Below are 27996 nucleotides of genomic sequence, written 5' to 3' on the forward strand. Positions count from 1 at the left end.
AAATCAATTCTTTTTTTGTAATTTGAACGACTATATAAAACAGTGATTCTAAAACTGTGCTAGGTGTACCACTTGTGGTACTCAAGCTCCATCTCGTGGTGCGCCAAATAATTACTTGACTAAATACAGTGTTTTATTTTCCTACATTCCAACACACTGTTACTGTTCAAACGTTATATTAAATATTTTTGTAAATGGAACCTCTGACTTGTTTTAAACGAATACTTAAGCCTACTACGCTACTGTCTTTAATGTCGATTATTGCGGTCGTACTCTGTGAAATAGTTTAAGAACCACGGATATGAAAAGATTGGAACTTTAAAAAAAATCAGATTCAGGCATTTTCCCCTGCACTGAGAATGTAGCATAAGTCCACCGTTACACTGGCGGTGAAAAATAATAACCACCATTCCTCTGATGGGTGGAGGGCTGTTATTACTGGATCCCAGGGTGGTCTCCATCTCTTAAAATGTCTGGCCACTTACATACACGTCTGCTTCAACCACCTTATCTTCACTTTGCATCCATTTGCCAGGGTTTAGTCGCTATTAGTAGCTGCTTTCACAGCAGCAAAAGAACAAAATAAGCTTGCTTGTGTCAACGAACTCCCTGTTGGCCTATGCCAACAGCGCCACTAATTCCCTGCTGCAGTACTTCTTCTGGACCGAGAACAGGTTTGATTTGAAATGTGAGCAGGTGGATGAAAGTGATAACGGTAACAAAGTTAAACAGCCAGAAACATGTCTGTCTTAATTTCAATGTCTTTTGTTTGGACAGAACAGTTCATGTTAACGGTTTCCACACACTTTGTTTTATCTTCGTTATTATGTAACAGGGGCAATAACAACATAATTCTACATACATTTTCATATTAAATTGACATTTTAAAGGGTCTGTTTGCCTCTTACCATTGGGGATGGGTACCATTCACATATGAATCGATACGATATTAATTCCCGGTAGCTGAGAATCTATACGGGTAGGTGGTGGCAGTAATGTGTGTTACCAATTATGTGCCCGTGAAATCAACAAGAAAAAGTTCTTCACTGCTTGACTACCATGTTGCTTCCGACTTGGCCAAACGTATGCAGTAAAGCAGGAAGTAGTTATTTCGATCCTTTTTCAGCACTGCGCCGTCATCCCTTCATTCGCTATTCTTTCCCTATCCAGTGAATTCTCCAGTGGAGCTCCTGATCAGTCAGACTCTCTGCTGGGTCCACGACGACCTCAACCAGGTGGACTTCTCCAGCTACCTGCTCAAAGTCTGTGGGCGGGAGGAAGTTCTGCAAAAGTAAGTTGTTTTAATTAAAGAAGAGGCATCAACACAGACCAAGGTCATGTAAATCAGACGGTTGTAATACCTTTTTTTTTTTTGTACTTGTTGCAGTAAACACAGCCTGGGCAGCCATGAGTACGTCCAGAACTGCAGGAAGTGGGAGAATGAGATCACATTACAACTTCTATCTCATGCTACTATGAGACAGGACTTGGCTCGCACTGCAAGTCATTTTCATTTCCTCCAAGATGTCCTCTTTAACCCCGCTACCCCGCCATGAATTTTTATTTGCAAACCTGATCCTGCTCATTAATCTTCTCTCTCCCCCCCCCACCCTCAGGTGGATGACGATAACGCCGCCATTAATCTGGAGAAGCACCTGAGCTATGTGGAGCGACCCTTTAAGGAGACTGCCACCAGGTAAGAAGGCCCAAGGCTGAAGGTTTGGCATGCAACAGAATATTCCTCTCATTGCAGTCTTTGTCTGTCCAGGCAAGGCCTGATCGACTACTTGGAAGGCTATCACAACCAAGTCAGCATCTGTCTACAAAATGAGGTACGTTGTGAACCCTTGGCAAGTTGGGAAAATGAAGGATTGGAACATTTTTGGTATTTTAAAACTCAAAGTAAAAGTAAGTCGATCGGCCAGCGTTCAGTATAAGCAAAGGGGTGTAACGGTTTCGGTTCCAAAGTCTTTACAATAATACCGTGACGCCTGACGGTATCATACAAACATTTGGGGTGTAGTTTTTATTCTGGCGCTTAAGCGAAGTGTGTTCGTAGTCGATGAGAGGAATTGTTTTTGCTTTTTTTAACATCCATCCATTTATTTTCTCCCGCTTGTCCCTTTTGGGGTCGCGGGGGGTGCTGGAGCCTATCTCAGCTGCATCCGGGCGGAAGGCAGGGTGCACCCTGGACAAGTCGCCACCTCATCGCAGGGCCAACAGATAAACAGACAACATTCACACTCACATTCACACACTAGGGCCAATTTAGTGTTGCTTTTTTTTGACATTTCTTGAAAAATGTCTTGAAAATCTTTCCATAACTATTTGAATTATGTTGCTGACAAACAAACCCTGGCGAAAACATAACCTCTTTGGCGGAGGTAAGAAAGTCTGCGTTCTGCAAAGCAATACTTTAATCTCGAGCGTTTCCAAGGCGACACAGAGTCAGCTGCTCACAACGCACCACACGGAGGTAATCACCAAACCAAAATGTTCAACAGGAAATATGACGAAACTGATCTACTACTTAATAAATCCTCAATTCATCTATTTTTTCACCGCTTATTTCTCTCTGTTGCAATTTTCAATGCCAAAACACAATTGACTTAAAACGCTCCAACGAAAGGAAAGTAAGGCTCCACTTTTTTTAAAATGTGCTAGCTTGGTGCTAACATGCATCGGCTTTGATATTGACATGCTAATGATTAGCATTAGTGATTTTACATGGCGATTTCAACACCTCCAAATTTGTTAATGAAAACTACAACTAAGATGCACGTTACAGTCAAACAACTGGTGCGTAGTAAATGCAATACTTAGTGTTAACACTTTTTAGGGCGCAACAAAACAACACACGATCAACTATTAACTACTGCCATTTAACGTCTTGGGCTTGCAACTGTCAATGCAACCTAATTGCAAATGAGACTCTGAAATGTAATAATGGAAGAAGATACAACAACTGGACAGCAGTTATCATAATCACCTCATTGTAAAATGTTGCAATAAAAAAAATTATTTTATTTTTTAACATGATTAATATAAAAAAATAGGTACCGTTGAGCGATTCCCAGGTACAGTATCGGTTAAGATGTGAACGATAAGCATTCCTATTTGCAAGTACTATTATAATTGGAGGAAGGGGCAAAAACATGTTACACACCGAGTAAGAGCAAGCAGGAACACTCAAAAAGAAATGCAAATGGCTAAGCTATCTTGAAACAACACAAGAATTAAATGACCAAACATTTCACACATCAACAAACATAATTGAAAATCAAGGTATGATCGTAACAATCCACAGTTTGCATTATTAATGCGCTAATCTGGTATCTATACAGGGATGTGTAGCTCCACCCCTCTAAATGCAAATGCTCCAGCTTGTTTCATAAACATTCACACAAAGCAGTCCCATGTTGACAGTGTTAAAAATGTAAAAATGATCTAGAGTACACTTATTAAATATTTAAAAAATAGAAGTTTCTAGTGCTTCCTTGTTCCTCAGTAGGCTTTTAGATACGGCCAAGCTAATGACAGGAGCCACACATGTCACAGTGTACGTAATGTATGCTGAACACTTGGAGGAGGGAAACGCTTGTTAGAAACTGCACAGCTGCAAAGTATGCTACCCTCTTCAATCCCATGATGTCATACATGCTAATAATAGCATATACAATGGACTGTTGGCACGTGTTGAAGGCCATTTTACACAAAACAGCTCATGGTTGCTGGCGCCGGGGCTACAGTGCTTTTTTGATTACGGAGGCAAACTGAGGCCATGTCCACTTGAGCGTGGATATGTTATCTGGTGGAAAAAAGAAAATAAATTAATGCCAGTTTTTAAAAAAAAAAAATGCATTCACCGGCTGTCATATGCTGTTTTTGGCCAATCAAAAGCCTGAAAAAGCAAAGGCTAGGGGTGCTCAAAAACATTGATTTACATTTGAATCACAATCTTATTTATTCCGACTCTAAATCGATTCAGTTTTCAAAAATGAATAAAAACATGACATTTTTGTAATAATAAAACATTTAAAATTCAAATCCCATCTTAAAAAGAAGCCTTTAGGCCATCTCCATGCTGACTCGCTGCACGTACACGTGATAGGTCAGCAACCTAAAGGTTTGGAACCTGTAAGCTGTTTTGAAAAGTTTTTTTTACGATTAATATACCAAATAACACATTGCGAGAATCGGGTTAAATCAAGAATCACGTTGAGTCCATTTTTAGTCAAATTGTCACCCCAAGAATCTAAGTCAGATCGTATTGTGTGGTGCACAAAAATCCCACATCTAGCAACCGCATTCTTCCGTTGTGATGCCTCTGTTCATCAATATAGTGATACACTATTTTCAATTAGACAGATTAGATTGTTTTTTGTTAGTTTTTTCAATACCGTTGCGCAATTTTTATGACACAAGCCAAAAGCTCAGTTTTGCTCATTTACTCACAACTTCTTTCAAAGTTTTCTTAAAGCTGATAAGAAAACAAGATATAACTGGACAGCAGTTATCATAATCAGCTCATTTAAAAATGTTTAGATAAAAATAAGATTTTGTTATCAAAAACCAATAATACTTATGAACACACACAAAAGTACTGAAAATTGGTACCGCTGAGTACCGGTATTGATACCCAGGGACCAGGTATTGGCACCGTATCGGTTCAAATGTGAACAGTACCCATCTCTAGAACAAACCAACAAGTGTGTATCTACGGCTTCAGAGTACCCAGTACAAGACTGTGGACCGGGTGGTGCAGACAGTGAAGAACTTCTGCTGCGCTCTGGACGAGGTGGAGACTCAATCCGTCACTGAGGCCATCAAAAGGCTGCGACACTCCGTCAACTTACCCAGGACGCGCTCGCCCAAGGTGGGCTCCAAACGCACACATGAAACACACTTGCTCATTAGAATATGCTCCTAAATTGATCACGCCCTGCCTTGTAGATGGGGTCCCCGCCATCTGGACAGCCGTCAAATGGTAACACACAAACGTTAAGTTGTCATTTATAGAATGCAATGAATGAATGAATGCATCCATTTTTGACTAACACCTGCCAGGTAACAGCAGTGCCGTGGATGAAAGCATGGCGCTGCTCACTCAGGCCGTGTACGACCTGGCCAAGCTCTACCTGCGCTCCTTCTGCGCCCCCTCCGCCTCCTTCATGTCACCCTCGCTAGACGGCGAAACGGCCGAGCGGCCGAGCAGCAAGGAAGCTTCCGGAACCACGGACCACCTCAAGTTCACCCTCTTCGTCCTGCACGGCATCCCGGCCCACTGGGTCAGCAGGTAAACGCACAAGCACTTGTACTGTATGGATTCCTGATGGGGGGAAAATCTATGCGCTATGATTATTATTGGCGGGAGATGATCTACTCTTCTGTTCAAATGTAATAAGCACTTATTCTTCTGTTTGGATACTTTACATTAGTTTTGGCCGTTACTACATATTTTTGTATCGATCCAATACCAAGTAGTTATAGGGGCAGTATTGGTCTCATGCCAATGTTGATATTTCAACGTCAGTAAATGATAACATGATAACACAGGATGGCGATGTAACAATATCAATTAAATATTTAAATTATTTTCTCATTACCTTTTATTACAGTCAATATTTTGAGCAAAATAATGGCAATAGGGCAAAATAACTCATCATAAGCAAAAACTCCTGTTACACAAATACATATTAAAATAATTTGGTTTTTGCCCTTAAAGTACCAGTAGAGTGGAAAAACAAGTTGGCTCTATATTAAAGCTATTATATATATCTGATTAATGACAAATCTCCGAAAATAGCCGAAGGTATTCGTAGCAGAATATTCAAAATGGCTGACTAATAAATTTGTGGCATTTTGCGATGTTTAAACTATGTTTTCACATATTTTGCAGATTTTAATACAATTGAATGTTGTTTAAGAATACAAAAAAACACAAATAAGCATACAAAGTCACCTTGTTTTTCCACTCGACTGGTACTTTAAAGTCCTTTAATGCCCTGACACATATTTTCTAATTTTGTAAACAATAACAAAAACAACAAAAAACTATTTTTCTTTTTTTTTTAAATTGATCGAATCATTAAGTATCGACCATATACTGATACTATACTTGATATCGTTACTGTCGATTCGTATCAATCCTCCCACTCCTGGTTACGTTCAAGAGCTCAGGCTTAGCGGTTAGTTGGGGTGCTCAAAAGAATGATTTTTGTTTATTCTAAATCCATCCATCCATCCATTTTCTACCGCTTATTCCCTTCGGGGTCGTGGGGGGCGCTGGAGCCTATCTCAGCTGCATCCGGGCAGAAGGCGGGGTACGCCCTGGACAAGTCGCCACCTCATCGCAGGGCCAACACAGATAGACAGACAACATTCACACTCACATTCACACACTAGGGCCAATTTTAGTGTTGCCAATCAACCTATCCCCAGGTGCATGTCTTTGGAGGTGGGAGGAAGCCGGAGTACCCGGAGGGAACCCACGCAGTCACGGGGAGAACATGCAAACTCCACACAGAAAGATCCCGAGCCCGGGATTGAACTCACGACTACTCAGGACCTTCGTATTGTGAAAATCGTTTTCTAATTTTTGAGAATCAGAACTTTTTTTTTTAATTCTTTTTTTTAAGAATGAGGTTTTGTATTAAAAACGTTAAACATTCTTACTGATGTTATTAATTTATTATAATTACTATTATTATTATGAATATTGTTGCTTTTATACATTTTTCGTTTTCCTTTTTTTAGTTCCATATTTTCTTCTCAGTTGCTTTGTAAATTTCTATCCTAAATGTTTTATAGCTGTGATGGGGTCGGAGTTAGGGTGGCTCTATTTTCTTTTATTAGATACATTAGCATTTTATGATTTCTGTAAATACAATTTAAAACCTTTTTTTTTTTTAAATACGTTATTTTAGGCCAACGCTGCATGTATAAGTCGTACGGCAGCATCTAAGAGGAGCTTTTGTAACCTGTAACCTGTTTTAAAAAGACTTTTATCTCAATGTATTTATCAAATGATACATTACAAGAATCGTGTTGAATCAAGAATCGATTCTGAATCGAACCATCACCCCAAAAATCGGAATCGAATCGTGAGGTACTCAAAGATTCTAGCCTCCAGTGGTTAGCATGGCTTATTGTATTCTCCTAAGGTGTGTAGTGTAGCATGTCCCAGACAGTTTATTTTCTGCCATTGAGGCGAGGCTTCGGACGATTGAGGGACGTTAGCTGCTAGCGAGGACGCTGCGTTCCGTTGAGGACGCAGTCATCCGCTTGCAGCTGTCCAATTAGCGTCATCAACGTGCATTATCAAGTATGACGATGGTATTAAACGCTCTATCGTTAGCAAAATGCTTATCATCTACATCGCACAACCCTCGTGATGTTAGGTGAGGACATCTGCTGTCGACAGTCGAAGCAGACCGTCTGGTTTTCTTCCGATTAACAAACAGCTCCAGTGTTTCTCCCCACGGCTTGTTTTTCCACGCCGGTGTCCAGTTTCAACCTGGCTTTATCTTGTGCGTGCATACATGCATGGCTGAAACGGACAACAGCCGAATTTTCCATTTCAGGCTCTTGCCATGCATTCGTAACCACAATCCGTATCCTTCTGGCCCATTTGGAAGTCAGTAAAGGCACAGAAACGGCTTGGGTCACTAGAAAAGCCATCGGTAGATCTCAGTGGAGACCTTTGGAAAGGCTCAACAGATTGTGATACAAAAATTGTTCTTTGGCCCGTACCCAACACCTGGTACTAAGATTATGAAGAAACCACCGTGTTGCATTTGTCATTTTTTTCATGCCAGGACAGATTTATCTGATCAATCCAGTGTTTAAAGTATAAACTTGTACTCTAACCGTCCCGCTGTGGATGGATTCGGCCATTCCATCCCTCAGTCGCAAATTTTCCCCTAATAACTGGCTTCTGTACTAAAGTGCTGGCTCTATTTTGAGCCGACAGCAAAAATTGTCGCTGTGTTTCCCATGACCAGCCGAGTAGACAGACATTTTTGTCGTGATCCGCGCTTGTTGAGGTGGCGCTCTTGTTTGTTTTGGCGAGGCTCGCATGTCAACCATCTGCTGCGGCCGCGGGGACGGCCCCAGCCAGTGACGGAGCTGCCAGCACAGATGGCACCGAGCTCCCATGTTCACAAATTTGTAACAGAAGGCTGCCTTTTTATTCATTATGAACGTATTAACAGACGGGCCGTCACTCCCGGACCCGCCAACTGAAGGTTGTCGCAGTTTAACGGCATCTTCTCCTGCCTCTCAGCCTCTCTGCTAAAGTCATACTGACTGTTAGGGGGTGTCAAAAAAGATCGATTTTCAGATTAATCGCGATTCTTATTTGTAACGATTTTTAATCTATTCAAAAATAGCAAAAATAAATTGTATTTTTTTCAATCTATCCTGTCCAGACACTTAGGCAAATCTTAAAGTTGATGATGGTTTGTGGAGCTCCCCCTGGTGTTGTGGTTATGGCGGTCATTTACGTTAAGGAAGTAGTTTGACATGTACTTCGGTATCAGGGAGGTGTAGCGGATTTTATAAACTTGCACTGAGCTTAGTCTATAAAATCCGCTACACCTCCCTGATACCGAAGTACATGTCAATCTACTTCCTTAACATAAATGACCGCCATAACCACAACACCAGGGGGATCTCCACTAACCACGTTAAACCCAGATTCCGATCTAACAAAGGTCTTAACTCATTCTCTTTCTATGCCACATCAATGTGGAATGCGCTCCCAACAGGTATAAAAGAAAGGGCATCTCTATCCTCCTTCAAAACCGCAATAAAAGTACACCTCCAGGCAGCTTCAACCCTAAACTAACACCCTCCCCGGATTGTTAATAATCAAATGTAAACAATAAAATGCAGATACTTTTTCTTATGCCTCTCTCTCTCTCTCTCTCTCTCTCTCTCTCTCTCTCTCTCTCTCTCTCTCTCTCTCTCTCTCTCTCTCTCTCTCTTCCCCCCCTCCCTCCCTCCCTCCCCACTACTTGCTGTACATATCCTACCAAGTCAGACCTACACTGTTCCAAAATCCATTTCTCTGTTCTCAATTGTTGATGGTTTCTCTCTCCACTACTTGCTGTACATATCCTACCAAGTCAGACCTACACTGTTCCAAAATCCATTTCTCTGTTCTCAATTGTTGATGATAACAACCAAACCTAACCCTCCACACCCCTGATTGTAAATAATTCAATGTTATTATCTTGTGTGATGACTGTATTATGATGATAGTATATATCTGTATCATGAATCTATTTAAGTGGACCCCGACTTAAACAAGTTGAAAAACTTATTCGGGTGTTACCATTTAGTGGTCAATTGTACGGAATATGTACTTCACTGTGCAACCTACTAATAAAAGTCTCAATCAATCAATCAATAATCAATCAATCAATGTTTATTTATATAGTCCTAAATCACAAGTGTCTCAAAGGGCTGATGATCATATCTGCTGTACAGATAATCACAGAACTGGCATCCAATGTTATTAAAAAAGTATAGATTTTGAATCGTTGAATCAAGGATTAATTCTGTGGGTGGGATGGGTACCAAATTCGATACTTTTGTAGGCACCGTCCGAATTTCGTCGCTACTACCAGGTATCGATTCACGTAAAATCAAACTGCCATATTTCGATACCTTTAACCTGCTCAGTGGCCTTGTGGTTAGTGTCCACCCTGAGATCGGTAGGTCGTGAGTTCAAACCCTGGACAAGTCATAACAAGGAATATAAAAATGGGACCCATTACCTCCATGCTTGGCACTCAGCATCAAAGGTTGGAATTGGGGGTTGAATCACCAAAATTATTCCCACTGCTGCTTACTGCTCCCTTCCCCTCGCAGGGGGTGGAACAAGGGGATGGGTCAAATGCAGAGGGTAATTTCACCACACCTAGTTTGTGTGACTATCAGTGGTACATTAACTTTAACTTTTAACTTTGTTACAATAAACGTCACTTCCAGTTGCAGACTCGTCACGTCCAATTGCAAACTAAACACTGTCTCGCGTAAACATTTAGGGGTGTCAAAAAAAATCTGTTTTCGAATGAATAGCGATTCTTACTTGTAACGATTCTTAATCGATTACACAATCAATTTGAAAAAAATATATATATATTTTTGTATTTATTAAGTTTTTTAATCTGTCCTGTCCAGCCACACAGGCAAATCATATTGTTGATGTAAATGCCCAAATCTGCTGTACAGATTTACTTTAGAAAAGTGTTTGATACTTCTCTTGTTGCCTTATTTGACTTGATTAAATGTTTGGGTAGAATTTTCTTTGTAGTTTGAGTTATTTGTTGAATTCAATACTGTTTCTCCCCCCTTCTTTATCAATATCCTGGCACTCGCAACTTTCTCTGAACCCACGATGGATTATTTTGCAGTCGTACTCAATAAAAAAAATCAGAGAATGAGTCACCAACACGGGCTTTTCCTTGTTTACGCGCTCAATTCTGCTGAATGATACGCTTTTAGACGTACTGGTTTGTTGCGTGCAATGTTTGGCCGTTTGATAACTGAGACAGTATACCAACATTGGAGGGAAATTATGCTAAAGATAGTAGCACTTTAGTTGAAATACTTTGCGTGTAAGATGAAGGCGCCCAGCACAGAGAAGCGGAGTGAAAGTAACGTCACAGAGTGAGAACCAAGTCGCCCTGAAAGTGTTGAACACCTTGAAGCTCCTACACACACACACACACACACACACACACACACACACACACACGTTTAAATTAGACTTATTCTCAGGTGTGTGTGGGCACACATGGAGATCTAAGAGGGCTATTAATGCCAACGTGTAGGCGTCAATGTTATTTCTTTGTTTAATCACACTGCTAGAAAGCATAGCGCGTTCTGGTGCCAACGTCTGGTTCTAATGGGGGAACATGAGCAGCTAGAAAATGTTTTTTTATGTAAGAATTGTGTAACTCTAAACTCAGGCAGCGGTGGGAATAATTATTTATTTTTTTTGTAGCTTGAGACGAGTCACTGCTCCTTTGCTCTCGCCACTTGATGACGCACAGCTGTTTTGTGAAATTAGCACAGTTCCACGCTGGATTCTCCAGTGTTTATCCTAATTATATTTATTTGTATTTATTAATTTGACAGGGACATTGTACAGACCACAAATATATATTTGTTATATATATATATTTGATATTTATATAATTGTATATAATATAATACATAGTATTTTTTATTATATATAATGTGTGCGCGTGCGTGTGTATATGTATATATGAACTGTAGTTGCGTGCTTGCGTGCGTGATTAACTAACTACATTCCTCCATTAAAAAAATACGCAGCTGTGATACATTTCTAGATTCAAAATAAATACTTTTTAATAACATTAGGTGATAGTTCTATGATTAGCGTGCGTGCATGCGTGTGTGTTCTCCATTCAAAATAAATATTTTTTAATAACATTGGGTGCCAGTTCTATGATTAACTACATTCCTCCATAAAATAAACACGCAGCTGTGATACATTTGTAGATTCAAAATAAATACTTTTTAATAACATTGGGTGCCAGTTCTATGATTAGCGTGCGTGCGTGCGTGTGTGTTTTCCATTCAAAATAAATACTTATTAATAACATTGGGTGCCAGTTCTATGATTAACTACATTCCTCCATAAAATAAACACGCAGCTGTGATACATTTCTAGATTCAAAATAAATACTTTTTAATAACATTGGGTGCCAGTTCTATGATTAGCATGCGTGCGTGCGTCCGTGCGTGATTAACTACATTCCTCCATAAAAAAACACGCAGCTGTGAAACATTTGTAGATTCAAAATAAATACTTTTTAATAACATTAGGTGCCAGTTCTATGATTAGCGTGCGTGCGTGTGTGTTCTCGATTAAAAATAAATACTTTGTAATAACATTAGGTGCCAGTTCTATGATTAACTACATTCCTCCATAAAATAAACACGCAGCTGTGATACATTTCTAGATTACTTAAAAGGAAACGGGTTTTGTTTAAAAAAAATAAAAATTAATAAAGTCAAATAGATAGGCTCCAGCGACCCTGAAAGGGATAAGCGGTAGAAAATTGATGGATGGAAATACAAATAAGGCAACAAGAGAAGTATCCCACACTTCTCTTTTCTAAAGTAAATCTGTACAACAAATATGATCATCTACATCAACAATATGAGTGGCTGGACTGAACAGATTAAAAAGAGAATTAAAAAAACACCCACACACAAAAAAATATATATATATATATATATATGTATATATATATTTAATTTTTTTATAAAAAAATTATCGATTTAAAATTTTTTGGAATGCATTATTACAAATGATAATCGCGACTCATTCGTACAATCTTTTTTGTTGACACCCTTATATATATATATAAAATATTATTTATTAGTGAAGTGAATTATATTTATATAGCGCTTTTCTATGGTGACTCAAAGCGCTTTACATAGTGAAACCCAATATCTAAGTTACATTTTTTAAACCGGTGTGGGTGGCACTGGAAGCAGGTGGGTAAAGTGTCTTGCCCAAGGACACAACGGCAGTGACTAGGATGGCGGAAGCGGGGATCGAACCTGGAACCCTCAAGTTGCTGGCACGGTCGCTCTACCAACCGAGCTATACTGCCCATATATATATATATATATATACAGGTATATATATATATATATATATATATATATATATATATATATATATATATATATATATATATATATATATATATATATATATATATACAGTGGGGCAAAAAAGTATTTAGTCAGCCACCCATTGATTGTCAATGGGTGGCTGACTAAATACTTTTTTGCCCCACTGTATATATATATATATATATATATATATATATATATATATATATATATATATATATATATATATATATATATATATATATGATATTACTTATTATATATATTGATGTAAAATACAACATTCTATAAATAATTCATTAATTCAAGATGATAAGAAATAAAATAAACTCTCTGGTCTGTGCATTGTACCTGTCAAACTAATAGATGCAAATGAAAACAGTAAAGAAGAATAGAATATTTGATATAATTATATATAATATTTGATGAATAATAATTTATAAAAATAGTAATATGTTATTAATATGATATAATATGTTTTAAAATAATATATTCCGTGATGTATTTTTTATTTTTTTTTATTTTTAAATAGGTATGCTATTTTCCATCTGTTTATCTTGGCAATGGCAAAGTGACAGCAGGTTAAAATACTTTTAGTGATTCTTTTTGGATGTAATTGGTTAAGGGGAGTGTATCTCTATGCAGCTCTGAGCAGGGGTGGGGGTGGCAGGCTGGAGCCAACCCTCGATTCAACAAAGCAGGCAAGCAGGCTGGGAAACTTAGCTTTTCAGCCAAGAGGAGAAGAATACAGATTTACCCTGTCCTCAAATTTATGGAGTATTTTCAAATAAACTTCTTACTGGTATCCAATATCATTTTAGAAGTTTTTGTCATGAATGTCTTACAGTTACGAGAAATACTTCCTGGTGTGTTCCCTCACCCACAACGGCAAGAACCTGTTCAAGCCGGTCCAGTCCAAGAGAGTGGGCACGTACAAGAGCTACTTCTACCACATCAAATGGGACGAGCTGTAAGTGACGCTTCCATCCATTTTCTTCGTGTGCGTCACGTCCCCTTCACTGACGTTGTCACTCGGTCCCAGCATCAACTTCCCCATCGCAGTGGCAGTGCTCCCTTTGGAGTCCGTCCTCAGCCTGACTCTGTATGCCGTGCTCAACCAGAACGCCGGAGGCTCTCCGGACTCCAACAAGCAGAGGAAGGCCCCAGAGATGCTGGGAAAAGTGTCCATGCCACTCTTTGACTTCAGACGGTAAAAGAACACAGCGTGAATGACACTTCAGTCAGGTGTCACGATTGCAACTGGTTTTCAAAAGCGGCTGTTCCTGGCGGGCTGTGCCTCACAGGGTTCTCGCCAGCAGCACCAGGCTGCTGTGTTTGTGGACCTCCACCGAGTGCGCTGCTCCTGCTGCCGGCTCCACCAGTGGCCGCAAGAAGATGCCTGCAGAGCGGATCGCGCTGCAGGTAGTATTTACTGTCAATACTTTGAGAGTACTTTAGTGATCCGTAGAAACCACTCACTATGAACCGTATCGAAGCAAATACAACCGGCACTGCGCTGATAACTTCCTGTCGAGCGATTCCGTATGCTGTGCGAGAGGCTATTTATAGCACCTCTGCCAAATGCTAGGCACCAAATCGCCATTGTTCTCAACCGAATGGACGGTCATGGAATCAGCTGGAGAAAAAACGCGAATGACTCTTAAACCAAAAAGAAAATGACAGATAGTCCGTGAAGAATATTCCAAAGCCTATCCACGAATAATTATCTGTTCAGGAAAAGGGAAAAATTACGCAAACTTTACTTTATGCTGCAGCAATGTTGGGAGCGAAAAAAAGGAGTTGCCGCTTTTATCACGGAAATGTCTGGTAAGTAGGGAAATACGCACTAAAACTGAATTATTTAGTAAATGCATAATTTCCTCCCTTATTTTGTAACTAACATAATACTAATTTAAAATCATAGCTAATTAATTTTTAGTGTTTTTCTAATTTGATAATCAGACAATAATGTTATTTCCATAGAGTGGCATGTTAAAATATTGCAACATGATTAATATTTTTTATGAATTTTTATTTGAGAAACGACAGCAATTAAATAAATAAAAAATCATAGTTTTGAAGACATCTATGATGGTAACCTATGGTACTATACGTTTTAACTTTTTATTTATGTATCTATGTCAGTTACTGTTACTTAAACATTGTTCAAAGAATCGAATAGAAATTCTTCGAGAATATGTTCTTCAAACTGAGATTATTTCAATTTAGCCTGCATAGATTCATTATGACACACAGTAAATTGAATAATGATTAAATTCCACAAGGATAAAACATTCTCTATAAATTACATAATTATTGAAAAATAAAATGCATCATTATCTATCATTATTATCCCACAGGTACTGTAAATACCGTAATTTCCGGACTATAAGCCGCTACTTTTTCCCCTCGTTCTGGTCCCTGCGGCTTATACAAGGGTGCGGCTTATTTACGGCCTGTTCTTCTCCGACACCGACGAAGAGGATTTCGGTGGTTTTAGTACGCAGGAGGAAGACGATGACACAATGATTAAAGACTGACTTTTCATATACCGGTAGGCTGGTTATTTTGATAACGTACAGGCGAGCACTTTGTATTACTTTGCACCGTTGTATTATTTGTACTCTGCACGAATGCTGTTCGCCATGTCAAAGATGTGAAAGTTTGATTGAATGATTGAAAGATTTATTGTTAATAAATGGGACGCTTTGCGTTCCCAAACAGTCATCTCTGTCCCGACAATCCCCTCCGTGGTAGCAGGAACCCCTATATACTACGCTAATTACACATCAAAACCCTGCGGCTTATAGTCGGGTGCGGCTTATATATGGAGCAATCCGTATTTTCCCCTAAATTTAGCTGGTGCGGCTTATAGTCAGGTGCGGCTTATAGTCCGGAAATTACGGTAGTCATATCACTCTGTCTGTCAGAAAAATCAGATTTCTGAAATTTTTATTTATCTTTAACATACATCCATGTTAGGGATACAATAGCTAACCGCAAACAGCAAGCTACCGCTTCTGAATGGAAACAAATGTCGTGGGTGTATCTTCACAGACGTCGACTGTAACAATACCAAGTACAAGAACCGTGTATATTATTTACTACAATGATTACGTCGATATTTTTTAGTATCACAAAATCTTTTGTCACTTTTGTTATTGAAATATGATCCTGGACACAGGAGAACTTTAATTATGACCAATGTATGATCCTGTAACTACTTGATATTGGATTGATACCAACATTTGTAGTATCACCTATAACCAATGTTAAGTATCCAAACAACAGAACAATAAGTGCTTATTACATTTTAACAGAAGTGTAGATAGAACACGGTAAAACAGAAAGTAAGCAGATATTAACAGTAAATGAACAAGTAGTTTAATAATCTATTATAATTTAGACAAAATAATAGAATGATAAATGACACAATATGTTACTGCATACATCAGCAGCCAAATTAGGAGCCTTTGTTTGCTTATTTACTACTAAAAGACAAGTTGTTTAGTATGTATGTTCAACATCTTATTTAATGCCAAGATTGTTGTTGTTGCAATAAAAAAACATATATTTAATGTATCATAAGATTTTCTGTTAAAATAAAGGTAATTTTGACATTTTTTGTGGTCCCCTTTATTTTTGAAAAGTATCGAAATACATTTTGGTATTGGGACAACCCTACCGTGAGTAGTAGGTTTGTTGTTGTCGTTGTTGAAGGGAAAAGTGAACGTTGTGACGCGTCTCTGAAATTAATGGGCCGCTGTATGCTTAAAATGATCAAAATACAAAAATATTACGTTTTAACAGATGTGCCTGTTTACTACATTACATGCACTGTATATACTTGGAGCATGTACATAACATGTTGATGGAGGTTTTGGGATATTTTTTTGGAGCGCTTCACGGCGGAATAGAGCAACTTCAATCAACTCCATTGTTAGCTGACTTTTGCTAGCGCTTAAAATTCGGAATGCATAAAAAAAGAAAAACGTGTTCTTATCTTGCATAATGATTGTAAATGCTAGGCAAAATAAAATCAAATAAAAAGTGCAGTTCCCCTTTAATGGAAACCAACTTTCTGGTTTTGCATTGTGCATTACAGTATTACTGAATGTGACCTGTTTGGAACTCTTACCTGTCACCGACAGGTGGATTTTCCGAAGTCGACGCTGGATGTTTTGTATGTGGGCCCTCAGGAGGCTCCCAGCCCAGAGCCCAACAAACTGGAGGAGCTTGACCCTGACCTGAGACGCAAGCTAGAGAAAATCTGCAGCCGTGCATCTAATTTCGGGTAAAATGAATATTAAACAGTGGTGCCAATTGGTTTCGATGACGAACACTTATATTGCCAAACAGTGTCGGCCATTGAAATAATTGAAATTGCTGCTTGGACCAGCAAGAAAAGCAAAATGCTGCAAATGCCAAAAATACACACAAACCCCCAAAGCAACTGCATGAGAGAAATGCTTCCTGACTAAATTTTGTTTTGTTCTGTGAACTTTCTCTCATGCAGTTGTTTTAGAGGTAGTGTGTGTTTTTATCTTAAGCGTTTGTTTTTGATGCCACTGCAATCATTTGATTGGCACGTTTTTGCATTTCTTTCTTTGCTCGAAGCCAAGTATCCGCCCTGTTGCCTAGAACCATGCCACTCCACTGGCACCGGAGCACAGAGCGCTCTCTTATCGGGCCCTCGCCGCCCGCGTCCTGTTCTTTCCCATTTTTGTCTCCGGCCCCGTGTGGGCACAGGGCTTGTGAAGCTGCTTTTGTGTGCTCCCTTTGTGTTTTGGTGCTCGCCGGATCCCTGGAGTGCTGCATATTATTTATACAGGGAGGTCAGCTGCGGACCACAAAAAAAAGCGAAAACACTAAGAATCCGCTGCATATTAAAGGACCATTGCTGAATAATTATTAAAAGCTTGAAAACATGCTTAATATTCATCTCCAAAAGTCCCCAATATCACCAGAAGAAGTCAGTAATTATGTCACCAGTTGCTTTTTTGATAAAGAGTAGAAGATCTTATTCCTCCTGCTACGTCTTCTTATTCTCTGGCAGACTAGGGGTGTCATGTATTAAGAGGATGGATTTCCTACAAAAAAATTGGTGTACGCTTAAATCTAGAAAACGGCATACGTAAAAAATGTATTAAAATGGACGCAAGCACATTTCTATGTTACATCCCAATTGATCAAAAGGTTTGTTTGGCTGGGCACACGCAGGCCACGCCCCCTTATAAATACACAAGCCATATTGAAAGTAGTCATGTGCCCGAGATCTGCACTTTCTGCCTAATCCGAATTCAGTAGGAATCAGTCGGAGAAAAAGCTGAAATGTTCCAACTAATAATTAATAATATACTTAATCAACTTATAACCTATAATACAAATCTTCAACAATATCAATATGGCCCCTGCATACTTTGACTTGTTACTATGTGTCCCTTGGTGGAAAAAGTTTGAACACCACTGAACTGAAATATCAAATATGTCTATTTTGATTTGAGAATTGATGTTAAAGCATAAAGATCTGGTATAAATATTCATATAAACCTGCACATCATTATGGCGGCTACAGTTTTGATGTTAAAGGTCCTAAAAAAAATTTGGAAGCGTCTGGCGGGCCGAGTTAAAAATGTCATCTCATCTTTGCTGTGAAAAAGGGCAAGTCCATGAAGCCCCAGGTACATAAGAAGTGGCTTTACGCTGCATAGCGCCATTTACTGTACCAAGTTGTAACGACAAGCTGCTTCCACAGACTAATCCCATTTATATTGTGTTTTATGAGTGAGGGGGAACAGGAAGCGTCTTTAATGCAACTTCCTCCGCAGGCTGAAGCGGGCCGACCACCAGCTCCTCTGGGACCACCGCCTCCACTGTCGGAGGGATCACCCCAGCAGCCTCCCCAAGGTGCTGGCCAGCGCGCCCAGCTGGGACTGGGCCAGCATGGCTCACATCCACGCCCTGCTGCACCACTGGCCCCCGCTGCCCACCGTCACCGCGCTGGAGCTGCTCGACTCCAAGTATGTCTCCCACGCCCGCGCGTGTGTCGCACTGCTTGGTTTGAAGTTACCAAGTGACCCCTGCGTGCAGGTTTGCGGATATCGAGGTGAGGCGGGTGGCCGTGAGCTGGATCGAGGACAGCAGCGACGACGAGCTGGCAGACTACCTGCCGCAATTAGTGCAGGTGCAGCCGCTGACTGGCACGCAGACACACAAACACGCTTGGCACTGGGGGCCTCTTAACCAGCTGCGTGGTTGTTGTCATCCCCTTGCAGGCTTTAAAGTTTGAGTGTCACCTCAAGAGCGCCCTGGTCTTGCTGCTGCTGTCGCGAGCGCTCGGCAACATCAACATCGCACACTACCTCTACTGGTGAGCAGATACAAATTCCTTTTGTAGTCCTCATCTGATGTTAGGGATGTCAGGCTATGAACATTTCTTATCAAGGTTATTGTGACCCAAATGAGTACGGTTATCATTATTATCGCAGTATTTTTAAATGTGCTCAGAATCTTTGGAAAAACACAAACAACACATTCAAAATCTATGCAGGGTTTCCCCCTAATGTAATTGAATGTGGCGTGCCGCCATTGCATTTTTATTACCACCACACCTTAAAAATAAGGTTGTTGTTTTTTTCACTTAAACAAATTAAAGTAATATAATGTATTGTAGCCCCCAGAAGAAATCACACAAAGTCAGGCGCTATTTTTAACTTTTATTACCAATCTTATGATAACAAACGACACAATTCCAACAGGTTTGACCTCTAATGCAAACACTTTCGTCTCTGCGCTTCCCCGGACACACAACAACACTTCCTCATTGTCCCCCAATCACCTTTCAGGCACAGACGGTGTGTTTGTAAACATGGGAAAAATTTTGCTCTAATCCAAGCCATACAAACAAAAAACATTAACATTAACTAGTCGTTACATTATGAATTTATATATATATATATATATACCGGTGTGTGTGTGTATATATATATATATATATATATATATATATATATATATATATATATATATATACACACTACTGTTCAAAAGTTTGGGGTCACCCAAACAATTTTGTGGAATAGCCTTCATTTCTAAGAACAAGAATAGACTGTCGAGTTTTTCTGGCCATTTTGAGCGTTTAATTGACCCCACAAATGTGATGCTCCAGAAACTCAATCTGCTCAAAGGAAGGTCAGTTTTGTAGCTTCTGTAACGAGCTAAACTGTTTTCAGATGTGTGAACATGATTGCACAAGGGTTTTCTAATCATCAATTAGCCTTCTGAGCCAATGAGCAAACACATTGTACCACTGGAACACTGGAGTGATAGTTGCTGGAAATGGGCCTTTATACACCTATGTAGATATTGCACCAAAAACCAGACATTTGCAGCTAGAATAGTCATTTACCACATTAGCAATGTATAGAGTGTATTTCTTTAAAGTTAAGACTAGTTTAAAGTTATCTTCATTGAAAAGTACAGTATATATATATATATATAGCCTATTCGCGCACTATTGACAAGTGATGTAAACAAAACTCGACCACCGAAAATACTTTGATTAACGAAAACCGCCCTACCGAAACCGGATGCAAACAAAACGCACGCCATTGTCTGGAGCTATGTCAGCATGTCTGCAATGTTGACGTAACTTTTAATATGTCCATCCCAGATGTACCCGTGGACAGCCATCTACAAAATGTGAAAATATTAGGAGGACGGTGGCGGCTTTTAAGAAGATAAAGTCGAACTGGAGTAACAGCGTGAAGCAAGTGTGACGTCATGCTCGCTACAGCCTCTTTAGTCAGGGACATCGAGGGACAGATGTAGAGTCTCTAAACACGACTACTTTTTATAATAACACCATAAAAAGATGCTAGATTTGTTGTTCGTTGTTTTTAATTAAAGAAATAATTAAAAGTTGCTACTCGCTAGACACTTGATAAAATACAATAAGCAGCCACAATTGAAAATATGGCAAAACGATTAAAATATATATGTTAATACTAATTAATAATAACACATTTTAAATGTATGTATACATTTTTTCACCAAATATAGCAAATTTTGCTAATTACTCGGTCACAGTGACCACGCCCTTAACAATGCCTTCACCACCACAGGTATCTTGGCAGGGTAGGGCGCAGGGGTCTGCAACCTGCGCCTCTACCCTAACTCCCTTTGACTTGCCTTTGACAGAAAATTTCAATGAATAATGGCTATTTAATTTTAATTAATTTGATTTAGTTAGTTTATTTTAATTTGTTATTTGGAGAGTTCTGTGATCTTTTAATATAAAAATAAAACGTATGTTAATATTTTGTCGATCGAAATGTATATCACACCCCCTAAACAATACAACTGCTTTTGTTCCCAAGCAATTGTATTGTTTTTTTAGCGGTCTACAATTGACAGAAAATGCAACATTTAATGCTTAATGGACAGATTCTTTTGCCTTCACTGTTGATGGTTCATTTGTGTGCTTCATATGTTGGTATAAAATAGCAAAAAACCAAAGAAAATCAATTGTTGAAGACATTTCCAGAACAAACACACAGAATTTTCGAAAATATACCCAGCTGGAGATGACCATAAAAGAGCAGTTTTGGAACTGCTGCGGAAGGCTGATCAGAGCAAATAAACTTGAGTCGTTTTCTGTCTAGTGTTTGATTTCATGAAGGCTATTTTATAAGTGTAGTGAAACCATAAGTGCCGTTATCGTCATTTTAGGGATCAAACAAAGTTTGCGGTTCCCAGTGTGTTTTATGTGGCGGGAAATGGGCTCAAATGGCTCTTGGTATTGTGAAGGTTGCCCACCCCTGGTCTGAACCTCAAGTAGAATATTGAATGTGCATATGAAAGCAACACAATACATGTTCTGGGTAGTGGGTGCAGATAGGTTATTGTACTTTATACAGTAGATATGAATACAGGAATAGAGGTATAGTTATTAAAGATCGTAAGCATCAGTGATCCTGTTCTGTCTCCCTGTAATGTTTGTCTGCTCTTGAATGGGACTGTGCCGAAAATCAAAGTTTCCCTTCAGGGATTAATAAAGTACTGCTGATTTTGATTCTGAAAAATTGTAATAAATCTTAAATGCTCAAAATGCTTTTATCTTTGAGAATTGTACCCAAAATTAACTGAACCATACATTATGGGGTACCGTTTCACCCCTAATTATAATTTAAAAAAGTATGTTATGAGCTTTACACCGTACCTAATGTTTTGTCCGGTGGGTGCACTTCACTTTAGTCATGTTTCAGCATGCCTGTAAACAAATTATAGCTATTTTTCACGTATTTATTTATTTTTATCTTTTGATAACTCTTTTTATTGTTCATGTGACTTTTTCTTTCTTCTTTTCCTGGTCCCTTGCAGCCTGTTGTCATGTTCTGCTATTTTTTGTGTTAATACTTTTCTTTATTTTAATATGTATGCAGATGCCGTTCTCCTTTATTTCACGCTGCAAAGCAAATCTACCTTCGGGCACAAATAAAGTCGCCTGGAACCTTGAACCTTGTGTGCGTGTCGTTTGCAGGTTGCTCAAAGACGCCGTGCAGGATGCCGTGTCGGGGCGCCGTTACGAGCGCGTGCTCGGCGCCCTGCTGTGTCTGTGCGGCGGCAAACTGAGGGCCGAGCTGGAGAAACAAACTCAGCTGGTCACGCTGCTTGGGGCCGTGGCCGAAAGGGTGAAACAGGCCGGAGGGTCCACGAGACAGGTCAGTGTGCATCCTCCGACGTTTGCTCTGCATTCGGAACGTATTGTTTCTCTTCAACACATTTCTTGTGAGTTCTTCATGCGATTGTGTGCGTGTGTTGTTTCAGGTGGCTCTTCAGGAGGGCCTTGAAAGTGTTCAGAACTTTTTCAAGAGGAATAGCTGTCGGCTGCCTCTCTTCCCCAGTCTGGTGGCCAAAGAGCTAAACGTCAAGGTAACACACACGGTGAAGGTTATCTCTCCTTTTATGTGATGTGCAGCGTTTAAAGCTCTCGGCCCATTTCATTTTATATTCCGAACACAAAATGAAACACAGCGTCACATCAGAACAATTACAAACTGTTTGCTTTGGCAACAATAACACAAAGATTAGTTATTTGCGTACATGTCTGGGGATGTACATAATACCAATTTTCATAACGTATTTCCAGGACTATAGAGCGCACCAGTATATAAGCCGCACCCATTACATTTTAGAAGGGAAAAATATTTTTCCATATATTAGCCGCAGCAGAATATAAGCCGCAGATGTATACAGTACAGGCCAAAAGTTTGGACACACCTTCTCATTCAATGCGTTTTCTTTATTTTCATGACTATTTACATTGTAGATTGTCACTGAAGGCATCAAAACTATGAATGAACACATGTGGATTTATGTACTTAACAAAAAAAGGTGAAATAACTGAAACATGTTTTATATTCTAGTTTCTTCAAAATAAACATCCTTTGCGCTGATTACTGCTTTGCACACTCTTGACATTCTCTCCATGAGCTTCAAGAGGTAGTCACTTGAAATGGTTTTCACTTCACAGGTGTGATTGAAGCTCATCGAGAGAATGCCAAGAGTGTGCAAAGCAGTAATCAGCGCAAATGGTGGCTATTTTGAAGAAACTACAATATAAAACATTTTTTCAGTTATTTCACCTTTTTTTGTCAAGTACGTGTTCATTCATAGTTTTGATGCCTTCAGTGACAATCTACAATGTAAATAGTTATGAAAAGAAAGAATAGTAATACTTTTGGCCTGTACTGTACGTTGTGAAATTAGTTATTTACACAGAAGGATTTTCTAAATGTTTATTTAAATGCAACAATAAACAAATACAAACAGAACAGAAGTCATCGTCATGGACCCACTAGCTGCGGAAGCTAGCTCTCCAATCAGCTAAACAGACTCAATAACTCCACGGTGACGTTTTGGTGAATTTACTGAGGAATTTGTGACGGTAGCTTCATTGCATTACGATAGCACGTACAAATATGCATGAAAACACTCCTACAGACATCACATATGGGATGGTTTAGTAAGTATGAATTGTTTTAGTTATATTGTAAAACTGACAAACGTTGCTTGGAGTGATGAATGAAGAATCCATACAAGCAGAAACGCTATGGACGGCTTGAAGACTGAACGACAGACAATCTACTTAGGTTTGAAAGCACTAAATGGAAGGACAATGCAGCTGGTTGAAAATAAGGTTGTTGTTTTTTTTTAACTTGAAAACAAATTAAAGTAATATAATGTATTGTAGCCCCCAGAAGAAATCACACAATGTGCAACGCTATTTTTAACTGTTATTACCAATCTTATGATAACAAACGGCACAATTCCAACAGGTTTTACCTCTAATGCCAACACTTTCGTCTCTGCGCTTCCCCGGGCACGCAACAACCCTTCCTCATTCTCCACCAATCACCTTTCAGGCACGGACGGTGTGTTTGTAAACGTGGGAAAAATTGACATCAAATCCCAGCCACACAAACATAAAATGTTAACATTAGCTGGTCGTTACAGTATGAATTGATATATGTAGCCTATTATTTGTGCACTATTGACAAGTGATGTAAAGAAAACTCGACCACTAAAAATAACTTTGATTAATGAAAACCGCGCCGCTGAAACCGGATGTAAACAAAACGCACGCCATTGCCTGGACCCTTGTCATTTGTACATAATATTGTGTGTGCACTTCACTAAAACAAAACCACTAAACTATTTAAACTACATAACATTAGTTTTTTTGCGTATAGTAAGTCAATAAAAGCTATTGAATATTAGATAAAGTCACACCGCTTGCACATTGTCCTTTTTTTCCTCTCCCTGATTTTAAGTGTGACTTTGTTTGTGTGGGCAGGCCTGCTCCTTCTTTAACTCCAATGCTGTTCCTCTCAAACTGGCGCTGGTCAATGCTGACCCACTGGGAGAGGAGATCAACGTTATGTTCAAGGTACACTCATTTCACATCATTGTCCTTGTAACACTGCTCCCCCTGGTGGCCTACAGTTGAACACCCAGTGTCATTTGTTCCCTTCCCTACCACGTCAGGTGGGAGAAGACCTGAGGCAGGACATGTTGGCTCTGCAGATGATCCGCATCATGGACCGCATCTGGCTGCAAGAGGGGCTGGACCTGCGCATCGTGAACTTCAAGTGCATCTCCACGGGCAAGGACAAAGGTAGCAAACGCTCGCCAAACGCTTCTGTCGGCGAGTGAGGGAGGGGGCCTTTTTTCCAGCGTGAACACGTGCAAGCCCTGCGCTGTGTCGCCACAGGCATGGTGGAGCTGGTGCCATCCTCCGACACCCTGAGGAAGATCCAGGTGGAGTACGGCGTCACCGGCTCCTTCAAGGACAAGCCGCTGGCCGAGTGGCTCCGCAAGTACAACCCTGCTGAGGACGAGTACGAGAAGGTGCGCTAGCTTTTTTTTTAATAAAAAATAAATAAAAAACTGTTGACGAGAACGTTTTACATGAATGATAGAATTTGCCTGTTTGCCTGCCAAGTGCTTGAGCCGGTGTGACACAATATCAAATGTATCCTTCTTAATAACAGAGTTTTACCCATAAAAGTACCAAATTTGATACCCAACATTACTAGAGTTGCATGATTTATGATATAAATTATATGAATTTGGCAGACTATAGAGATTTTAATGCTATTGTTATGCGAGCAGTGTCCTGCTAATCTGACAGCGACAAGCGAACAAAAGCGTCCTGAAAACTGTATCATGATATAAGTGTTTTATATGGGTTGATATTGATAATTATTGATATTTTTTGTGACCTATGCAAAATTAGGACCAATAGAAAAATATATTACATTTAAACATTTGTATTTAAAATATTACCTTCCCCTGATTATAGTCCCATTAGCTAATAAGGCAGAAAGGAAAGGAAATGTCAACACAAGCATGGAAAACAATCAATGTAAACAAAATCGTAAAATAACATTGAACACATAACAATAAGCTCTTAACATGAAGGTGCAAAAATAAGGAATATGTAAAAAATGCTTTATAAAGTGTAACAAAATAGTGCAAAGTGTGAAAATGTAAACACAGAGAAACCTGAAAAGAACTATTGTCTGTAGGTTTAGTGCCAGGAAGTTACAGCTGTGCTCTAAAGGGTGAGCGCGGCTAAGGTGCTGTGGTTTTACAATTTACAGACCACATTGGTCTGACTACGGTCCCTTTGAAAAAATCTAAAAAAGTGCCATACTGTCAAGGTGACTTTTCCTGTTTTGTCCACAAATTTCTTCATTTTTACTTTCTCTTCTCACTCCATGCAAAGAATCAACCGCGAGACAACAAGATGGCGCAACCAAACCTGATAGTTGATACTGTTACCTGATTGGCTGTTAGCGTGTTACGCCCACTGATCAGTGATCACTTCCTGCGTTGCTCGGTTACCAGAGAGCGAGTGTCTTTGTTCATGCAACCAACCTTGCTTTGCAACTTGCGCTTTCTTCCGACGAAGACGGGCAGAAAAAAATTAATAAAAGTTTTATCAAACACATTTTTTTATTGATACCAGCTACATGTCTATTGCGATTATATATTTAGATTGTTTGATCGCCCAGTCCTAGTATATTTTCCATATTACAGTGGTCGTCTTTGGACACAGGAGGGCTTTATGGGCAAAAAACAAAGGATTAAAATCATACTTCATACGTCCGCAGCCAAATTAGGAGCCTTTGTAAGCCGTTTTAAAATGGTTTTATTGTCCTTTACATACCAAATAATAAATTGTGATATTATATATCAGGATGTAGACGCTATCCCTAATTCCCACATATATTGCACAAGAATTGGAGGAGGCACACTGTGCTTGTCTACAGCCTCACGCGGGTTGTCAAGCTTTCTGGTGTACCTAATGTGTCCTCCCACCACTCTCTGCAGGCGTCGGAGAACTTCATCTACTCGTGTGCGGGCTGCTGCGTGGCGACCTACGTGCTGGGCATCTGCGACCGCCACAACGACAACATCATGCTGCGCTCCACGGGACACATGTTCCACATCGACTTCGGCAAGTTCCTGGGCCACGCCCAGATGTTCGGCAGCTTCAAAAGGTGAGCGTTAATACTTTTCTCTCTTCCTTTTCGCCGTGTTGACATCCTGTTGCATCTCGCCCTGAAGGGACCGAGCGCCGTTTGTGCTGACGTCCGACATGGCGTACGTCATTAACGGCGGCGAGCGCCCCACCAGTCGCTTCCAGCTGTTTGTCGACTTGTGCTGCCAGGCCTACAACCTCATCCGCAAACACTCTGGACTTTTCCTCAACCTGCTGTCGCTGGTGAACGCACGCACACACACACACAGCAGAACGATACAAAAATTGAGCATTATTACTGTAGCCGCACTGGATATATACGTTGTGAAATGAGCTATTGACAGAAATATTTTGTAAATGTTTATTTATTTATTTTATACCTTAATTGTTTCCAATCGATGTCTGTAACACGGCAGTAAAACGGATGATCAAACAAAACAGAAGTCATCGTCCTGGACCCACTAGCTGCGGAAGCTAGCTCTCCAATCGGCTAAAAAGACCCAATAACTCCACGGTGACGTTTTACGAAACGAAGTGAATAATGCTAACACAGACATTTGTAAACGTGTTAGCATATTAGCTAATGCTAACGACGCTATCTCGACTACATTACGAAAACACGTACACATATGCATCAAAACACACCTACAGACATCACACATGGGACAGTTTAGTAAGTATTAACAGCTTTAGTTATATTGTAAAACTTACAAACGTTGCTTGGAGTGATGTATGAAGAATCCATACGAGTGCTAAACTTAGCATGCTAACATTAACATGCTAGGTGTCTAACAGTTAGCATGTGGCGCGTACTACATTATATGACCTTGTAAAGTTTGCTAACATTGTTAGCATGCTAATGTTAGTATGCTAGGATACGAACGTTAGCATGTGTCAAGTACCAATATATATGACTCCAAGGAGTACAGTTACAAAGTTAGCTAACAAAGTGAGCATGCAAATCTTAGTATGCTAGCATGTTAATGTTAGCATGTGTCTAGCACCAATCTACAGGTATATGACTCAGAGGTGTACAGCTGTAAAGTTTGCTAACAAAGTTGGCATGCTAATGTTAGTATTTTAGCATGCTTACTTAGCATGTGTCTCGTACCGATCTGTATGACTGCAAAGTGTACGGCTGCAAAGTTGGCTAACAATGTTAGCATGCTAGCATTCTAACATTAGCATGGTGAGTACCAAGTTATATAACTCTGAGGCGTATGGCAGCCAAATTAGCTTAAGAAAGTTAGCATGTGTTATGT

General features: G+C 39.7%; 1 protein-coding gene across 1 annotated transcript in view; it reads left to right on the plus strand.

Annotated features, from left to right (window-relative positions):
• Positions 1-27996, plus strand: part of pik3c2a (phosphatidylinositol-4-phosphate 3-kinase, catalytic subunit type 2 alpha) — a 77067-nt gene that overhangs the window by 40080 nt on the left and 8991 nt on the right. Inside the window, exons 5-25 of the mRNA XM_062042808.1 lie at positions 1171-1291; positions 1388-1499; positions 1617-1696; positions 1769-1832; positions 4730-4876; positions 4954-4987; positions 5068-5296; positions 13532-13654; positions 13727-13894; positions 13989-14106; positions 16836-16978; positions 18513-18704; positions 18775-18868; positions 18960-19054; positions 22226-22406; positions 22513-22617; positions 24542-24634; positions 24733-24862; positions 24959-25095; positions 26584-26753; positions 26821-26977. Coding sequence (XP_061898792.1) covers positions 1171-1291; positions 1388-1499; positions 1617-1696; positions 1769-1832; positions 4730-4876; positions 4954-4987; positions 5068-5296; positions 13532-13654; positions 13727-13894; positions 13989-14106; positions 16836-16978; positions 18513-18704; positions 18775-18868; positions 18960-19054; positions 22226-22406; positions 22513-22617; positions 24542-24634; positions 24733-24862; positions 24959-25095; positions 26584-26753; positions 26821-26977 — 2693 coding nt within the window. The remainder of the gene's footprint in view (positions 1-1170; positions 1292-1387; positions 1500-1616; positions 1697-1768; positions 1833-4729; positions 4877-4953; positions 4988-5067; positions 5297-13531; positions 13655-13726; positions 13895-13988; positions 14107-16835; positions 16979-18512; positions 18705-18774; positions 18869-18959; positions 19055-22225; positions 22407-22512; positions 22618-24541; positions 24635-24732; positions 24863-24958; positions 25096-26583; positions 26754-26820; positions 26978-27996) is intronic.

This window comes from Entelurus aequoreus, linkage group LG03, assembly GCF_033978785.1.
Source record: "Entelurus aequoreus isolate RoL-2023_Sb linkage group LG03, RoL_Eaeq_v1.1, whole genome shotgun sequence".
Taxonomy (NCBI): domain Eukaryota; kingdom Metazoa; phylum Chordata; class Actinopteri; order Syngnathiformes; family Syngnathidae; genus Entelurus; species Entelurus aequoreus.